The sequence below is a fragment of the Marmota marmota genome, unplaced genomic scaffold, assembly GCF_001458135.2.
Source record: "Marmota marmota marmota unplaced genomic scaffold, marMar, whole genome shotgun sequence".
NCBI classification, from domain to species: Eukaryota; Metazoa; Chordata; class Mammalia; order Rodentia; family Sciuridae; genus Marmota; species Marmota marmota.
In genome coordinates, this window is record NW_026000026.1 from 10,590,219 (window position 1) to 10,605,922 (window position 15,704).

Below are 15,704 nucleotides of genomic sequence, written 5' to 3' on the forward strand. Positions count from 1 at the left end.
AGTGAGACCCATGAGGCCTTCTCAGCCCAACCCTCCCCACACCTGGCAGCCTGCCCCTCACCTGCTGACCTCCTCGTTCCATCAGCATGCCAGGTGTCATGAGCATGCTGTCATTAACATAGATGAAGCACGGTTGTATCTCTCCACAATGTCAGTATGTATTGAATCACAAAAGTTCACAGGCAGCCCACTTTGAGCAGTGGTGGTTCGCTGAATACTTGTGGGTCGCCTGGTGGTCAAGTCAGGCAAACAGAAGTTCTTTTATTCCAGTCTTAATTTCTAATATCTAAATAGTCAAGTCATACCTAATCACATACTGATATATAAACAGGCCACAGAAAGGCTAAAGTGGCCCCAGGTTGCAGGATGCTGAGCCCAGAGCACAGGCAGAGAGAGACGGGAGAGCAAAGAGTCAGTGTAGGTGCTCAGGTGACCCAGTTCCACAGAGTTGTCAAAGTAGAGGGGTCTGAGGATGGCAGTTTCAGTTGCAGAGTGTCAGTGTGGAGCGGGCCATTCGTGATCATCACAGGCAGGAGAAACCATAATGGGCTGAAGCCCTATAGGGACAGGAAATCAGAGGTTTGTTGCTGTGGTGATTTTTCAAGACCCAGCAAAGTACCTCTGTATTCAGTCTCGGGGGCTTCCTGAGATTTCCAGTGAGGGGTTCTCATCTGGTGAGGTTGATAAGTTCCTGTGCCCCGTGTTCCTGATATGGTTTGGGATGTCCACGTGGCAGGTACTCCTTGATTTAGTTTGATAAGTTGGCACAAATAAATTACTTATCAATTTGTATCTGGGCAGATGGTGTTTGTTTCCTTGTAGGAACAAGGTATGAAGTCATTCTTCCTTGGCACTCAGAATGGAGTAGCTCATGGCAAGCCACTGCTTTATGAAATGGAGTAACTCAGGGCAGGCACAGCCTGAGAACTGCTGTTCTGTACATCAAAGAGTGATTCAGAGCAGGGCCTGGCTCGCTCTGCACACCTGGCATGGTCAGTCTCAGCTGCTTCCTCTGCCTCCAGCCCTCTGCCCCACATCCATCTGTTCAGTCCCTTGTGTCTTTCAGCTCTTGGTTCAGCCATCACCTTTCAGGTCTCCTGCCCACCATTAGTGATTCCTATGCCTTTCCTTGGTTTATCCTCCTCCATGGTGCCTGTCTTTGCATGCCAAATTACCAACATAGTATAGAATGCGCATGCGTGTACACATACATGTGCTGTGCCCCTGTGTGCTTGTGACATAGCTATCTTATTGATCATAAGCCCATTGGAGTGGATTTGCCCCCTGTTTTGTTTGCAACCGAATCCCTTACGCCTGAACGATGCCTGGCACCTGGCAGGAGCCCAGTGAATATTTGTGGATGAATGAGTGAATGATATCAGCTCCAATTTGGTTTTTGAATGGAATACTCACCAAGTTCTTCAGATCTCCAGCGGCTATTTGGCTTGTTTCTCTACAAGGCAGGTTAAAAATGGAAGCCATCAAAGGCACACAAGTGCTTATGGCTTCTCTCTGTAGCTTTGCACCTCACCTTTTTCTTCCCATGTTGTCCACCTAGAGAACTAGGCCACGGGGGAGACAGGGGAACAGAGACACAATGTGCCCTTGCAGTGTTTGTGTTCTGTGCCCTGGAACCCCTGCACCGAGAGGGTGGGCTTCCTCTGTGTCGAGTTCCTGGCAGATACTGATTCTCTCAGAGTTGTTCCATAAAAATGAATTATTATCATTACTTTGCAGTACTGGGGAAATGACCCGGGACCTGGCACAGTACATTGCTTTTTTTATTAGACTAAAAACTGCATATTTACTATGCCTGTTTATGTATATACTTCTACATGAAGAATATGTGGTGAAGAAAGCAAGAAAATAATGTGATAAGGTAGCCAGTTCTCCCAGGGTCTGCAGTGTCTTGTCAGGGCATGGGGTTTTGCCCTAAAAGCATTTGGCAGCATAGAAGAGCACCAATATGATCAGTAATGTTTCAAAGATGGCCCCAGATATCATGTAGAAAATGGATGGAAGTGGCAGGATTGAAGTAGAGGATACTCTGAAATGCAGAAAGTGGTGGTTTAGTTAGGGCGTCAGTCCCCTGCAGAGAAGTACAAACATTCCAGGTTTGGCTAGAGGGAAGATTCATAGACCTCAGTGACCTGTGGTTTGTGTTAAGAGATGGTTTTCATAGCAGGTGAAATTGTGACTCCAAAACACATGTAGAATGAACATGTGTTCAAGATTCTACATAACTGTTAATTAAATGAGGGAACAAAGCAGACTATTATAACCAGCTCACAGCGTACTCTAAAGGACTCATGCATGTGTGTAGCCAGACAGTGAATAAGAGTTTGAAAGGAGGTGGATCCAGCTTCATGGGCAGTGGAATGTGAGGAAGTCAATCAAACCTGTCTGAATGGGACATAATTTGCATCTTTATGGATGGGAATTATTTTGCATTGTTATCAGTTATCTACCGTTTATGGAACTATAGAATGAATAGCAGGTAATGCTGGGAAGGATTACGCCAGAGAATCCATAGCTTTCCAATGAAGCACAGATTTTTCTCTAAAATTCCATGTGTGTGTGTGTGTGTGTGTGTGTGTGTGTGTGTGTATGTGTTAGAGGAGAAACGTATTAAAATGCAGGGAAAGTGTCCTTTTTATACTTGGTAATAATTTGGTAATAGCATTTTCTATGCTATAAATATTATTTTGCAACATCATTTTTTAATGATGGCCATTTCCAGTTTACAGATATGTCATAATTAATTAAAGATATCCATCCTCTGGAACATTTAGAGAATTTCCAGTCATTATTCCACAGAACCCTCTTCCCACATATTTCCATATTATTTTCTCAGGGAGGATTTCCTGGAAAGAGTATTTTTGGGTAGAAGTGTGCACAAAATTCTCTGGAAAGGTTGTGCTCAGTAAAGGGTCACCACGGCTAAGTGATCGCCTGTGGATACTTCCTAAGTATTTTCAATCCTCTGTGTACATATTTTATTTTATGATTAATTATTCTATTTTTTTTGCAAGTGTTTTTCTTTGCAGTGAATTTAAAATGCACCTTGCTATCCACAGGGTGTTCTTCTCCAAATTAGCATTTCTTCCCTTACAAATGAAAGGTACATAGGATGGTAGGCATGAGCATGCTGTTCACTCATTAGAAGATTTTCCTTTATAAAGTACATGATTCTGACCCAACTCATTGTTTTGGAAAGTAGATTTGGCTGCAGCCTACCAGTTAGGGCTCAGAGATATCAGAGAGCTCCCTCTCATTCTCTTCACGTACCAGCCTCTCACATCCTGCAGGATCCTTCAGAGGCCTTCAACACCTTGGTCTCTTTATACCATAGATGCAGAATTTTGCAGTCAATGGCAGACAGAATGGGGAGGGAATTCGTGTTGGGCTCACTCCTATTTCCTGTCTCTCTTTGGTGAAGACCTGCCTTGACCTCAGGATGTTATCAACCAACACTGCTTTCTGGGGCTATTGAGGAGTCCTTGGACTATGGCATTTCATAGCCCCAAAGGGAAAAGAAGGCAGCATGAGTCCTGGAGGGCAGCAGGAGCCAGAGGGGAGGAACAGGTGCTCATGGAGCAGGACTGGAAGCTCTAGGTGGTGGGCAAGGAGTCAGTCTATCAGCCCGGACGCTAGTTTGCTGCCCCTGTGTCTAAGGAAACCCACCAGACTAATAGTTAGAAAGGCACAAGAAGCCAAGAAGAGCAGAGACATGGCGTGAGATACTTCTAATGTTGTTAATAATACTTGGGCATTTAGATTTCGGTCAAGGATATTGAATATGTTTTTACTTAAGAGGAAAATGCTTCTTACAAATTCCCAGTAGACCTTGGAGTCCTGGTTCAAGGTCTAAGACCCCAATTTCAGAATCTCCCTCAAAAACAATTACTGTAGGTGAACACTTGGTGCCAGCCATCTTAAAATCACAAATGCAAATGCCACACTGAAATAGATTAGCTATAAAGTAGTCGTCCAGATGAAAGAGCATATGGCCACAATGAGATGTCTCTCTTTAGATTACGATAAGCATGAAAATAAACTTCTCACAGATGGCTTGACCCTCAGGATGAGTTTTTGCAACCCTGGGATTTTAACTTTTCTGGAAAAAAAATCCTGGAGTAATGGTTAAGAGCTTGTTTTTCAGAATCAAGCAAACCAAAATGGGACTCCTGGCTTGCTTGTTTCAGTGAGCTTGTGAACCCTCAGTAAGATGTTTAACCTTACTATTGCCAAAACTTTCTCATCTGTAAAATAGAGACAGGACTAGCACCTGCCTCATAGGATTACTGGGAGGATTAATTGAAATGCACACACAGGGCTCAGCATTCTGCAGCATAGAGAAAACAGTCAGCCGGTGCCAATCACTGGTACTACCATGTTGATTTGCTTTGGAGAGTTGAAGAACATGAGTCTGGAATATGAGAAAGTTGCTAGGTCAGCATTCTGTGGCTGAGGATGAATTTTTAGAGCTTGGGGAGAATGCTTGGAGGTGAGAAAGTTCACGTGAAGACAGAAAGGAATGCTGGTGAATTGGAAGACAGTTGTACCTACCTTTCCCCCAGTGCGTGCTCTGATTTCATAGCATGAGTTGTGCCCCATGGCTAGATCTGGGATGCCCAGGTCTCCATGAGAACATGTTCTTTAGAGGCCACCACCCCATTAACGGTAGCACAGTGATTCCCCTATTGTCCACAAGGAGACTCAACATTTGGTGGCAGGGCTTAGGAAAGCCTCAGGTCAACACTTAAATACAGTTTTATTGAAGTAAAATTTTGGCTTGTGGGGAGATATGGAATATATGGGGTTCTCACATGATGCGTGTTTGCTCCTGATCCCTCCAGGACATAACTTGTCAAGCAGATTTTTATGTTTAAAATAAATACAGTTGAGAAATTCTTCCACAGACCCAAAGTTAGAAACCATGGCCCACTGCTTAATTTTGTAAATACATTTTTATTGCACTCGTTCATTTACATATGTCCTGTGGCTACTTTCATGCTGTGTCCCAGGAGTTGGGTGGCTGCAGTGAAGACCTCAGTGCTCTTGAAGACAGAAGTATTTCCTTCCTGGCCCTTCATATAGTTTGCTGACACTTGGAGTAGACCCTAGTAAAGACCAAAGGTCAGTCTTCACCCAGATTTTCCTCTTTTCTCCTGCTCACATGGAGACAGTATACTGTTTTCTTTTAGCAGAATTTTGTGACTCAAATTTGCTTTCTATTTATCTTTGTAACTGTGCATCCTGCAGAAGTATAACTGGCCTGTTTGTGACATTGTGATGGACTGCTAATAATATTACAAATGCTAGGCATACTCTTTATTGTTTTAGCTGCTCTTTGGCAGTAGAAATCTTGGTGAACCTGCCAGAATATTCTTTGGTAGAAAAAAGAAACCAATGATAATGTTAGAGATTTTAAACCAGGACTAAGCAATCGTTAATGGATATTGAGGGGTTTTTTCCTTTTTTAAAACCATTCTGGGGATTAAAGCAAGTATGCTTTAATCAAGCAGGTTTTTATATTCATCAAAGGTCACCAGAGATAGAGTCTGTCGAGGTTGCTGAGGCTGGCCTCATGCTTGCAATCTTCCTGCCTCAGCCTCCTGACTCACTGCGATTACAGGCCTGTGTCACCATCCCCAGCAAGAATATCAAACTTTAGAGACAGGAACAAAAAACGGAAGCAAAGCAAATTATATATGGATTAGTGAGAATTTAAGGCTGAAAATTAAATATAATAAATCCACCATCCCCAACAGCAAAATCCACACTGAATGAGAAATTGTGTACCACTAACTCTGCTGCTTGCCCATGCAGGGTGTTGGAACTGGGTGGCATGCTTCTCTGTGTGAGCTTAGGCAGTGGCTTGTGTAGACTAACTTGTCCTAATCACGACTTTGAAGATATTCACAGAGCCTCATGTTCCCCAAGTGTGAAGCCTCAGGTCTGAATGCACATATCTAAAGCTGTGGCTCTGATTTTGCCCCCCAGAAGGAGCTATTTGGCAATGTCTGGAAACAATTTTGGTTGTTTAATGGGGTCAGAGATGGTGTTACTATGGCATTTAGCCGAGAGGCTGCCAAATACCTTACACAGCGTGGGACAGCCCTCTACTACATAAAGTTTCTCTGGTCCCAAATTTCAATATCTGAGATATCTCTACATGAAAATTTTTCTGCCATTGAGTTCTCCAATGGTATATTATGGCCAGTTCATAATAGGATAGGTAAAATGTTCTTATAAGTGAAAACATCTGTTAGTTAAAAAGTCAGTTGAAAACGTTAACTAAATAATAATATGGATGTTAAGTAGATTTGTTATATAAGAAGAAGAAAGTTAAAATGAATTTATTGAAAAATCTGTTTTGAACTGTTAAATCAAATGGGATGGGATTGTTTCCAAATTGTCATCCTTTGAAACAAAGTCTGTTCATCCAGCTAGTCTGTGCATGTTTCCATGATTGGTGAGTCCTCTAAGCAATACCAAAGTATTTAGGATTAGGCTGGGAGGTGGCATTCCCAGGGTTCCTAGGCCAGAGTGTGGCAGCAGTCGAAAATGTGACTTTAGCACAAAAGACTGCATTCGCCTTAAGTGCCTGTCTCTCAAACTCGAGATGGCATCTCACACTGCCCTATTTCAAACACCTCCATGTGCCTCTTGTTGGAACCCTTGTGGGAACCCTTGTGGGAAATCCTGGTCTCAGCGGGCCTCATCTTGAAACACTTGCTGGAGAATTCCTTGTCACCAGTTGAGAGAGAAAAAGAGAGAGAGAGACAGCATTGTCTGAAGGTACTTTATGAATATTTATGGTGCTAGCTTGTAAATTAAAAATAAAATGCTTAGAGAATGTGTTGAAGACAAATTTGTCTGGCCTTACCCCAAGTTGAGCTTCTGAGTTGGTAGATCTTGGCTCAGCACTAGGGAGCTGCAGAGTTATCAGTTATCTTGAGTGACACTGGGCCACACTCACAGTCACCAGTATGTGATGGCTGACAGCACCAAGGAGGAATCTTGATGGCAGAAGCCACTCTCGGCCCCTCTGCAGACTCCTTCACTGCCGTGTGCTTGTGTGTTGTAGTTTGACAACCTGAGCCACCTTTTCATAAACCAAACATGAGTGTTCCTTATCATCGTCCTGCCAATAAACTGACATGTTCTAATTCCTTCCACGGTGACTTTCTAGCCAGGCTGGATGTGAATGGATGTGATGATATTTTTGTTCTTATTTGACTGTAACATTGCACTTTTGTCCCTGCTGCTTAATAAAACAAAAGAAAAACAAAATGTGAGAAGCAGAAGTTCCCCCAAACTTAAAACAGATGGATCAAAGGTAGACTTGCTGAAGTTGAGGAATCTTCAGTCTGCATTGACGCAGCCTTTGGAAAGAAGCCAGGCAAATCCTGATCCAACTGAGGAGAAAATGAACAATTTTTTTTTTTAAAGTCAGAAATGTTCTCATTAAAAATTTGGCTTGAATATTGAGACATAATTAGGAAATTGAAAATAACTTTCTTAGAGAAAATATTTTTTTTTATGTGGGCATATTTTTGCATACCTTTAGAATGTTCGGTTTCTGAATCTATTCTCAGGGGCAGATTCAAAAGAGGTCGCCAATCATGGAATGATAGTGAGAAGGTCATTTCCCACACCCTTTATTTGAACAAGCAGGGTGACAGTCAGTCCTGCTTAATTCTGTCCTCTGGTGGTGGCACACCATCCAGAGAGCCATTGTCTCGTGTTCCTCAGAGGTAAGTGGGGTGTTGATTAGACTCTTTGCTAACTCTGGCACTGGAGATGCAAATGTTTATAGCTGGGTCTCCACCCCAATGAGGGCTTTCTGTTTGAACTCTTACCAATGGCTCTCATAACTTGCCTTCTTCAAGTTACTTAGTCTGGTGGTTAATTAGACTGTGATCTGATGATAAAACAGCCAGGATCCGAGAAGAGTATGGAGGATGGTTAATAGATTAGGCTAAAGTACAGTTAAATATCTCTGCATCTTTTCACTTTAAAAGTTTCATTCAACATTTTACTCTGAGATAATTGTAGATTACATTTAGTGATAAGAAATACTACACAAAGATCTGGTACCCTTGACCCAGTTTCTCTGGTAGTAACGTCTTCCATAAATAACAGTACAATACCACAAACAGGATTGATGTTGATACACTAAAGATATATAAGTTCCTCACCATGACGGTCCCACAGGTTGACCCTTCAGAGCCATACCTACTTCTCTTCATAGCCCTCATCCATGGTCTTCAACAACCATGGATCTGTCTCCCATGTCTATAATTTTGTAAGGATGATGGATAGGCCTTGGAGGGTAGCCTAGTAGGCGCAAGGCCTTGGGTTCCATCTCAGCATTGCAAAATGTGTAATCCACTGGGTTTACTTTTTGTCTTCCCGCCTCAGTGAAGGTCTCTGGAGAACCATTCCAGTAGTTGCATCTGTCAATTGCTCATATATTTTATTGTTAAGCAGCATTTCAAGGTATGGCTCTACCATTGAACCATTCACCCATTGAAGGGCATATGGGCTGTTACTGGGTTTTGTTATAAACAAGGCTGCTGTGGAGGCTCATATGCAGATGTTTTGGAAGGCTACAATTGGGATTTCTGTGTTTTCAGTTCCTGAGTGCAGCTGCTGGTCATCTGTGGCTTGTGTGGTTCTTTTCAAGAAAATATCACTTGTTTTTCAGAGAAGTAGCACCATTTTACGTTCCCACCAACAGTGTATGGGTGATCCATTTTCTCCACATCCTTCTCAGTATTTGATGGCAGTACCATTGTTGTCGTCATTTCAGCCGATCTGACAGTTGTACAGTGATACCTCATGGAGTTTCAGTTTACGCTTCCCCATTGGTGGTGTCGTTGGACATCTTGCATGGGCTTTGGGATTCTTTGTATCCTCTTTGATGAAATGCCTTTTCATGGCTTTTGATCATTTGGATTTATCCTGTTTTAATTTTTTAATGTTGAGATTTGAGAGTTATTTATCTACTCCATAAATAATGTGACCTCCTGGGTCACATCTGGCTTGCAAATATTTTCTCCCAGTCTCTGGCTTTGTGTTTTCATTCTTGTAAAGGGGTCTTCCATATACGAGATTTTAATTTTCATGAGGTCCATTTTAGCAAGTCTTCTTTGGGGGATGGTTCTGACATCGAGTCGAAGTATTCTTCTTCCAACATTTCTTTTTCCTAAAAATGTCTGTACTTTTATTGTATATTTAAGTCCGTTTTCAGTTACTTTTTGCATAAGGAGCCTTTGAGTGTTCCAGTCAAGGTGGGTTTGTCTGGCCCTCGCTTCTCCTGTGGGTGTGCACGGCTCTTGCACCATTTGGTGAAAGGTTATTCTTCCTCACTCAGCTGCTTTTCCACCTCAGTCAATGTTTTAATATCCCTGGGTGGATTCAGTAGCTCTGTAGGATGAAAGCTAATAGAATTGACGTTAATTACACTCTTACCTCTGGGTATTTAAGAAATAACAGAATTCTCTTCTATTTAATTACAGCATTAACTTTTATTAAACCAAACAAAAACTAACAAACAAAACCCCAAACCTATTCTCATGACCCAGAGAAAACATTGTTAACATTGGTGTATGTTTTGTCTTTTTTCATACATTTGAGTATAGTGGAGATCATGGCGTAAATAAAGTTTTATATTCTGCTTTCCCCATGGCATATTATGAACTCTCTCATGTCATTAGAAATTCCTTCTGGAACTTGTTTCAGGTGAGATGCCTAGTTATTCTGTTGCTGGATAACATATGTATTTGTCGCGAGGGGACAAAATTGCGACGTATGTAGTCAAGGGGGAGAAATAAAGAATGTCCACGCACTTCTGCCCTTTTCAATGCTTTATTCACTCAAATCACTCAATACAATTTCACTCTATAGGTTCCTATTTAGGAAAACAACAATCCTTAATGCTAGGCACTGCATAAGACATAATCAATTCACAGCAAACAATTCTAGATTAATTAATTCTAAGCACACACTTAATCATGACAGACTAATGTCAGACATTCCCTTTGCATGCTAGGTTCAAAAGTCTTAAGCCTTAGGCTTTACATCCAGCAGATGCACACTCACTCAGACCGCTGTGATCAGGTCCGGAACCCAGGCAGGCTTCTCCTGGCGTGGAGTGGACAGCCGGTTGAGGAGAGGATCATAGGGAGAAGTTGCGGCTCTCACAAGGGCAGTAGAGTTTGAGAGCAGTGAGAATCATGCAGAGAATCAGGAAAATGATGACAAGTGATGGGATGTCAGTCTAGATCCTCATCAGGCTCTCCAGCTGGAATGCATCCTTGTTTCGGCTGGCTGAATCCCTGTTCATTAGCTCTATTGTTTATACTAAATTTGGGGGCTTTTGACCCCCCTTTCAATCCTTATCAGCTACAATGATCTCCATGACATCATTTACCGTGGGGTCAGAAACATCTGGTCTGGTGGTCTCCACCTTGATCTTCTCACCTTTCCCTCTTATCAGGCGAGGTCAGCCTGCCAGAGGCTTCACTCTCTCAGGGTGGGGGGAAAGGACTCGTTCATGTCTGAGGCCATACTGGAGGGCTCTGTTAGGTGTGCCTGTGAGACTGCAGTTTTCAGGCCTAAGGCCACCCTCGCATTATTATACGTGTAGTATAATTTACTGAATACATATTATATATACTCTCTGCATTATTATGGCTTTTCTATGATGACTATCTATGTTATCTTATAGATGTAAAATGTATATCATGTATTGCATATCATAATATATACTGCTATTTACTATATTTCTGTGTACCATATTTACTGTATGTAATAACTACCTATGTTACCCTATGGATGAATAACATACATTCTATTGTATATTACAGAAGTATTATGATTTACTTTGTGACTCCTTATTGTTGAAGATTGAGTAGTTTCTATTTCTCATCATTATAAACAACTGCTAACATTTTAGTGTCTGTTTAGTGGTATCAGGCACATTGCTAAGCCTCCGTATTCAGAACCAAACTTCAGAGAAGAGTGGATCCACTTTCTTTTTACCATACCAAATAAGATAATTAGTGGGACAGAAGAGTAAACTGGAAAATATTAAGCCTTGCAGACAAATACTAACAAAGAACTCCCCCCACCGCCCCAGCAAGACTTGTAAAAAGTATTTTAAATTGACTTGATTTTGGTTTGAATGACCAAATGTTTGACATAGATTTTGTTCTGTTTCATTTTAGAGGTTCTTAAACATTATAGTTCATGCAGTTTATTTATAGGTAGAAATTACAAAACCACACGTGTTGCTTTGAAGATAGTCAAAGATCGTCATGATGACTGAACAATTGTCACGCACCTGCTCTAGAATATGGAATTTCTCTTTTGTGCACTAAGTATCTTTGCCTAGGATAAATCCCCTTCCGTATTTATTTATTTATTTAATACAGGGGATTGAACCCAGGGTGTTCATCCACTGAGCCACATCCCCAGCCCTGTTTTTAAAATCTTGAGACAAGGTCTCCTAAGTAGCCCACGTTGGCCTTGAACTTGGAATTCTCCTGCCTCAGCCTCTGAAGTTGTTGGTGTTATAGTGCATACCACCTCTGGTCTAAATCTTATTCATTTAAGGTCTTTGTCAAATAGCCTTTAAAAATCTGAGCTGCAGCCTTAGTTTGTAGCCCTTCAGCATTGACCAAATTTCCTAAGCATGAATCTGGTTGGTGTTGATTAACCAATTATTTGCTGGCCCAGAAACTTGCCTTTAAATAATGATTTTCTTTTGATTTCAGTAACTGTTTTCAGTAATAGTTTTCCATTGTGGAAATAATATAGGTTTTTAAATGTTTATTTTCCCAAAGCAACCACAAATTTCTGGCTTGTGGATATTTCACAGGTGAAAACATTAAAAAGAAAGAAAGAAAGAAAGAAAGAAAGAAAGAAAGAAAGAAAGAAAAGAAGTGCAAATGTGCAAATGATGGTAGCAGCTGAATCATTGGAGATGCCCAGCTCAGTCTTTGTCTTTCCTTCCAGATTTATCAACGATGCTGGTTAGTGTTCAAGAAAGCTTCAAGCAAGGGTCCAAAAAGACTGGAGAAGTTTTCCGATGAACGTGCTGCATATTTTAGGTGTTATCATAAGGTAAGACTTGTTGCTGCAGCTTCAGAGAAATCTGTTTTCAAGGAGGTAACTTGAATTGATTGAGTCTGAAAACTCATCTAAATTATTTAACGAAGATCCTAATAGTGTTTTTTTTTTTTTTTTTTTTTTTGTGGTGCTGGGAATTGAACCCAGGGTCTTGTGCATGCAAGGCAAGCACTCTACCAACTGAGCTATGTCCCCAGCCCTCTACTAGTACTTTTGACATGGACAAACCATTCCTATAATAACGATTATTTGCTAATTGTTTAAAATAATTTACTCATGTAAAATGGCTCTTGTGGTCTTCTACTCTGTGTTGTTGTTTTCTTTCTATGACCACGTTGCTATGTGATTTTTCTGCTTAAGTAGACCCTCCTCCGAAGAGCAAGCCCCCCCGAGGGAGTGGATCCCGTGTGTCTCACACAGTGCCTGATGCAGAAGAGATACTTGTTCACTTGGGGAGGGCCGGGAAGGAGCAAAGACAGATGATGGGGAAGAGGACCCCCATTAGTATATTTCTCCAAGTCTCACAACTAAAGTTAATTCAGATTTGTAGTTTTCTTAGTGAAACTTTATCACTAATAGTACTAACTAAAAAGTATTATTGAGGAATAGAGTGCTAAGGCAAATATGAGATTTACTTACTGTTCAGATTCACAGATTCGGCAAGTCTTCCCTGCTACGTGGCAGTATTTCTCAGGCCCTTGTTAACACGTGGCCTGTGTATTTCCTTTTTCATGATAATGTGTAGAGTGTCTGGTTAATGCTCTCCCGGGCACTGGTTATTCCCATATTGAGAAAATACTACTCCTGTCTATGGAGGACCTGTGGTTATTTTTATGATAAAATGTTTTGATTTTGGATTCCCACTTTGAAGACTCTTTCATCTTCATTTGGTGAGAATTCACTGGGGCAGGCTTTTTTGCCATTTAAAATTTTATGTGAAGCCAGTAGATCTCTTAACTCAGGCCTTGGCTATGTGGGGAAGTGAACAGGCTTTGCTTTTGCTCAAATTCTTTAGAAGTAATGACTACACAGCATCGGATAAAAGGCGTGCGCTGACACCTCTGTTTATGCAACGTGAAAAGCAGTAGCTGTATATCCCTGCCACCCTTCATGCCGGGGATGGAACTCAGGGCCTCATGTGTCCCAGGCAGATGCTCTACCATTGAGCTACACTCGTTGCCCTCTACTGCTTCTCAAATTAGAGAAATAAAGTGTTTGCTATGCTTTATGAGCTCATCTGCACATTCATGAGAAAAGAAAGGACCTAAGTTATGAGTCCAGATTTCCTCTACCATTTATCTTCCATATGCTGGATATTTTCACTCAGGAAGGAGTTACTGAACTGCACATCTATTACTGAGGAGCAGTGATCCACAAAGCCAATGAACCTTCACAAGCAGTCTTAGTCAAGCTGTCCATTTCTGTCACACTGGAGATTACTGGTATCTAGTCATTTGGAGCCAGATATGTTGCATGCCACTTATCTCATGGGTACCCAGTATCCTACCTAATAACAAGGTAGAAGGGTGCTGTGGGAATGCCTTGTTGCAGTTTTTCTTGAGAGTCATGCCCTTGGGTGGGGAACTCCAAGTGCCCAAGCAGGTATCTATTCATTTTTTTGGAAAAAGATGGAGATTAGGTAGCCAGAAGTTATAGTTAGGCTTCAGCTCTTCTCTTGAGAACCTCAGCCAGTATATAACTTTACATTCAGCATCCTGCCCTTGTATTCTCTGATTGTAGTGTATGGCCATTGATGTCCTTATGTCCCTTTGGAGTGATTTTGATATCACTCAAACATAACCCATTATTCCCAGTCCCCACGTTACTAACTTTCTGAGTGCAGAAACCTAGCTAGACAGACTGTGTTCTCTGGACATACCTGGGCATACCTAAGAGAAGTGAGGACAGCTGTTTGGAATCCTCCAACCTAGTCCATCAGTACCTGGTGCGGGCTTGGTGTTCAGAACCCATGGAGACTGAACACTCCAACAACCTCTGCTGTCACCACTGGGCTGCTCATTCCTGGCCTGCCAGGTGCTACATCCCATCAGGACACTGTCCGCTTCAAATCCCTGAGCCAGGTCCTTTCAGGGCCTTTAGGATCATGGGATTTGGCTCCTGTTGTCAGTTTAACCTCATCCCTCACTTTCTGCAGTCCCATTTGACTACTCCAGGTACCTGGGATGCCTGCTTTCCTGAGAAGATGCCAGGCACACTCTCACCCTTGCTTTTCCTCTTTCCTGGAATTCCTCCCCTGCCCCCATACCCACCTCGCTTGCTCTCTTACTTCCTTCAGGGCATTCCTCACATTCCTCTCTGAGTGAGGCCATTCCTTGACCCCATTATCTAAAGTAGAATCCACCTTCACTCCTCTTCCAATCTCTGCTCTTTGTTCTCCTTGGCACTTTTTGTTGTAGTCACACATAGATGTTACCTGTCCACGTGAAATAAGGTCCACAAGGACAGAGATTTTCTTGTGTGTGTGTGTGTGTGTGAGTGTTGCGGGTGGCAGGGGGGCATCAGTATCAATTACTAGTATCTAACACCTAGTAGACACTTTTTAAAGTACTGGCTAAAATGAAACAATGAATACTATCAATAAAGGAAACAGAATACATATAAATGTTGCTGTGCATGTATTTAGTTCACCAGAGGAAATCTGTAGTTGAGGCATCTGAAGATAGGAAAAGGAATTCTGCTTTGGAGGAGATAGGATGCATTAATGAATGAGAGTAGAAAAAGCCAGGGCTGGGAAGAGTTGGGCGGACAGGTTCAATGGAAAAACCCAAGTGGATTGAAAAAGTCTTCCTTGAATGTGTGAGGAGTGACAGGAGGTTGGAGACAAACTCATTCAGATTTCTACCTGCCGGCTTTGGAATTTAGTATGCAGATCTCTGGAGAACTTGGTAAGCTACACTCTCTTTCATCTGCCATGATAATTAACCAAAGTTCAAAGCATTAGGAAGGAGAGGAATTATCTACATTAAGCCTCCGAGCCCTTGATGAGTTGCTGTAGTTGATTCACCCTCCTGTGCTCTTTCTGATCTGATGCATTTAGTATTAATCTCTTGAAGGCATATAAAAAGCCGGAGTAATTCTGAGATATGCATTTTTTATCTAAATACTGTGTAATTTATGAATCTTGATCATAAAATACCAAGGTTATAAATAGCACACCATGACCAGACTTCAGACTGTGTTCTAATATAAACAAAGCAATTTCCAAAACAAATGAGGAAATGTACATCATGCTCTCCATCTATATAGAGGTGGCCTGGCCTGCGTGGACAAGTCCCTCCTGTGGGAAATATGTAGTATTCGTGAAAGCACATTTCATTGTTAAAGATATTATCTTTTTTTTAAAAAATGCCAATTTTGTGTAACTGATTCTTTTAAGAAGTTTTAACATAAGAAATTGTGGATTTTTAAAACTTGGTGTATTCTGTACTGAGAAGGTAGCTGAGGGCACTCCCATGCAAAATTGGGAGATAAATATGTGAATAATGCACACAGGGAATAATTCCCTTTGCATTTCTTTACCTCCTGCATGGTGTAACACC

General features: G+C 41.6%; 1 protein-coding gene across 2 annotated transcripts in view; it reads left to right on the plus strand.

Annotated features, from left to right (window-relative positions):
- Dok5 (docking protein 5) overlaps positions 1-15,704 on the plus strand; it is a 149,049-nt gene that overhangs the window by 57,369 nt on the left and 75,976 nt on the right. For both annotated transcript variants that reach the window (XM_015479780.2, XM_048810862.1), the window contains exon 2: positions 12,031-12,138. In XM_015479780.2, coding sequence (XP_015335266.1) covers positions 12,031-12,138 — 108 coding nt within the window. The remainder of the gene's footprint in view (positions 1-12,030; positions 12,139-15,704) is intronic.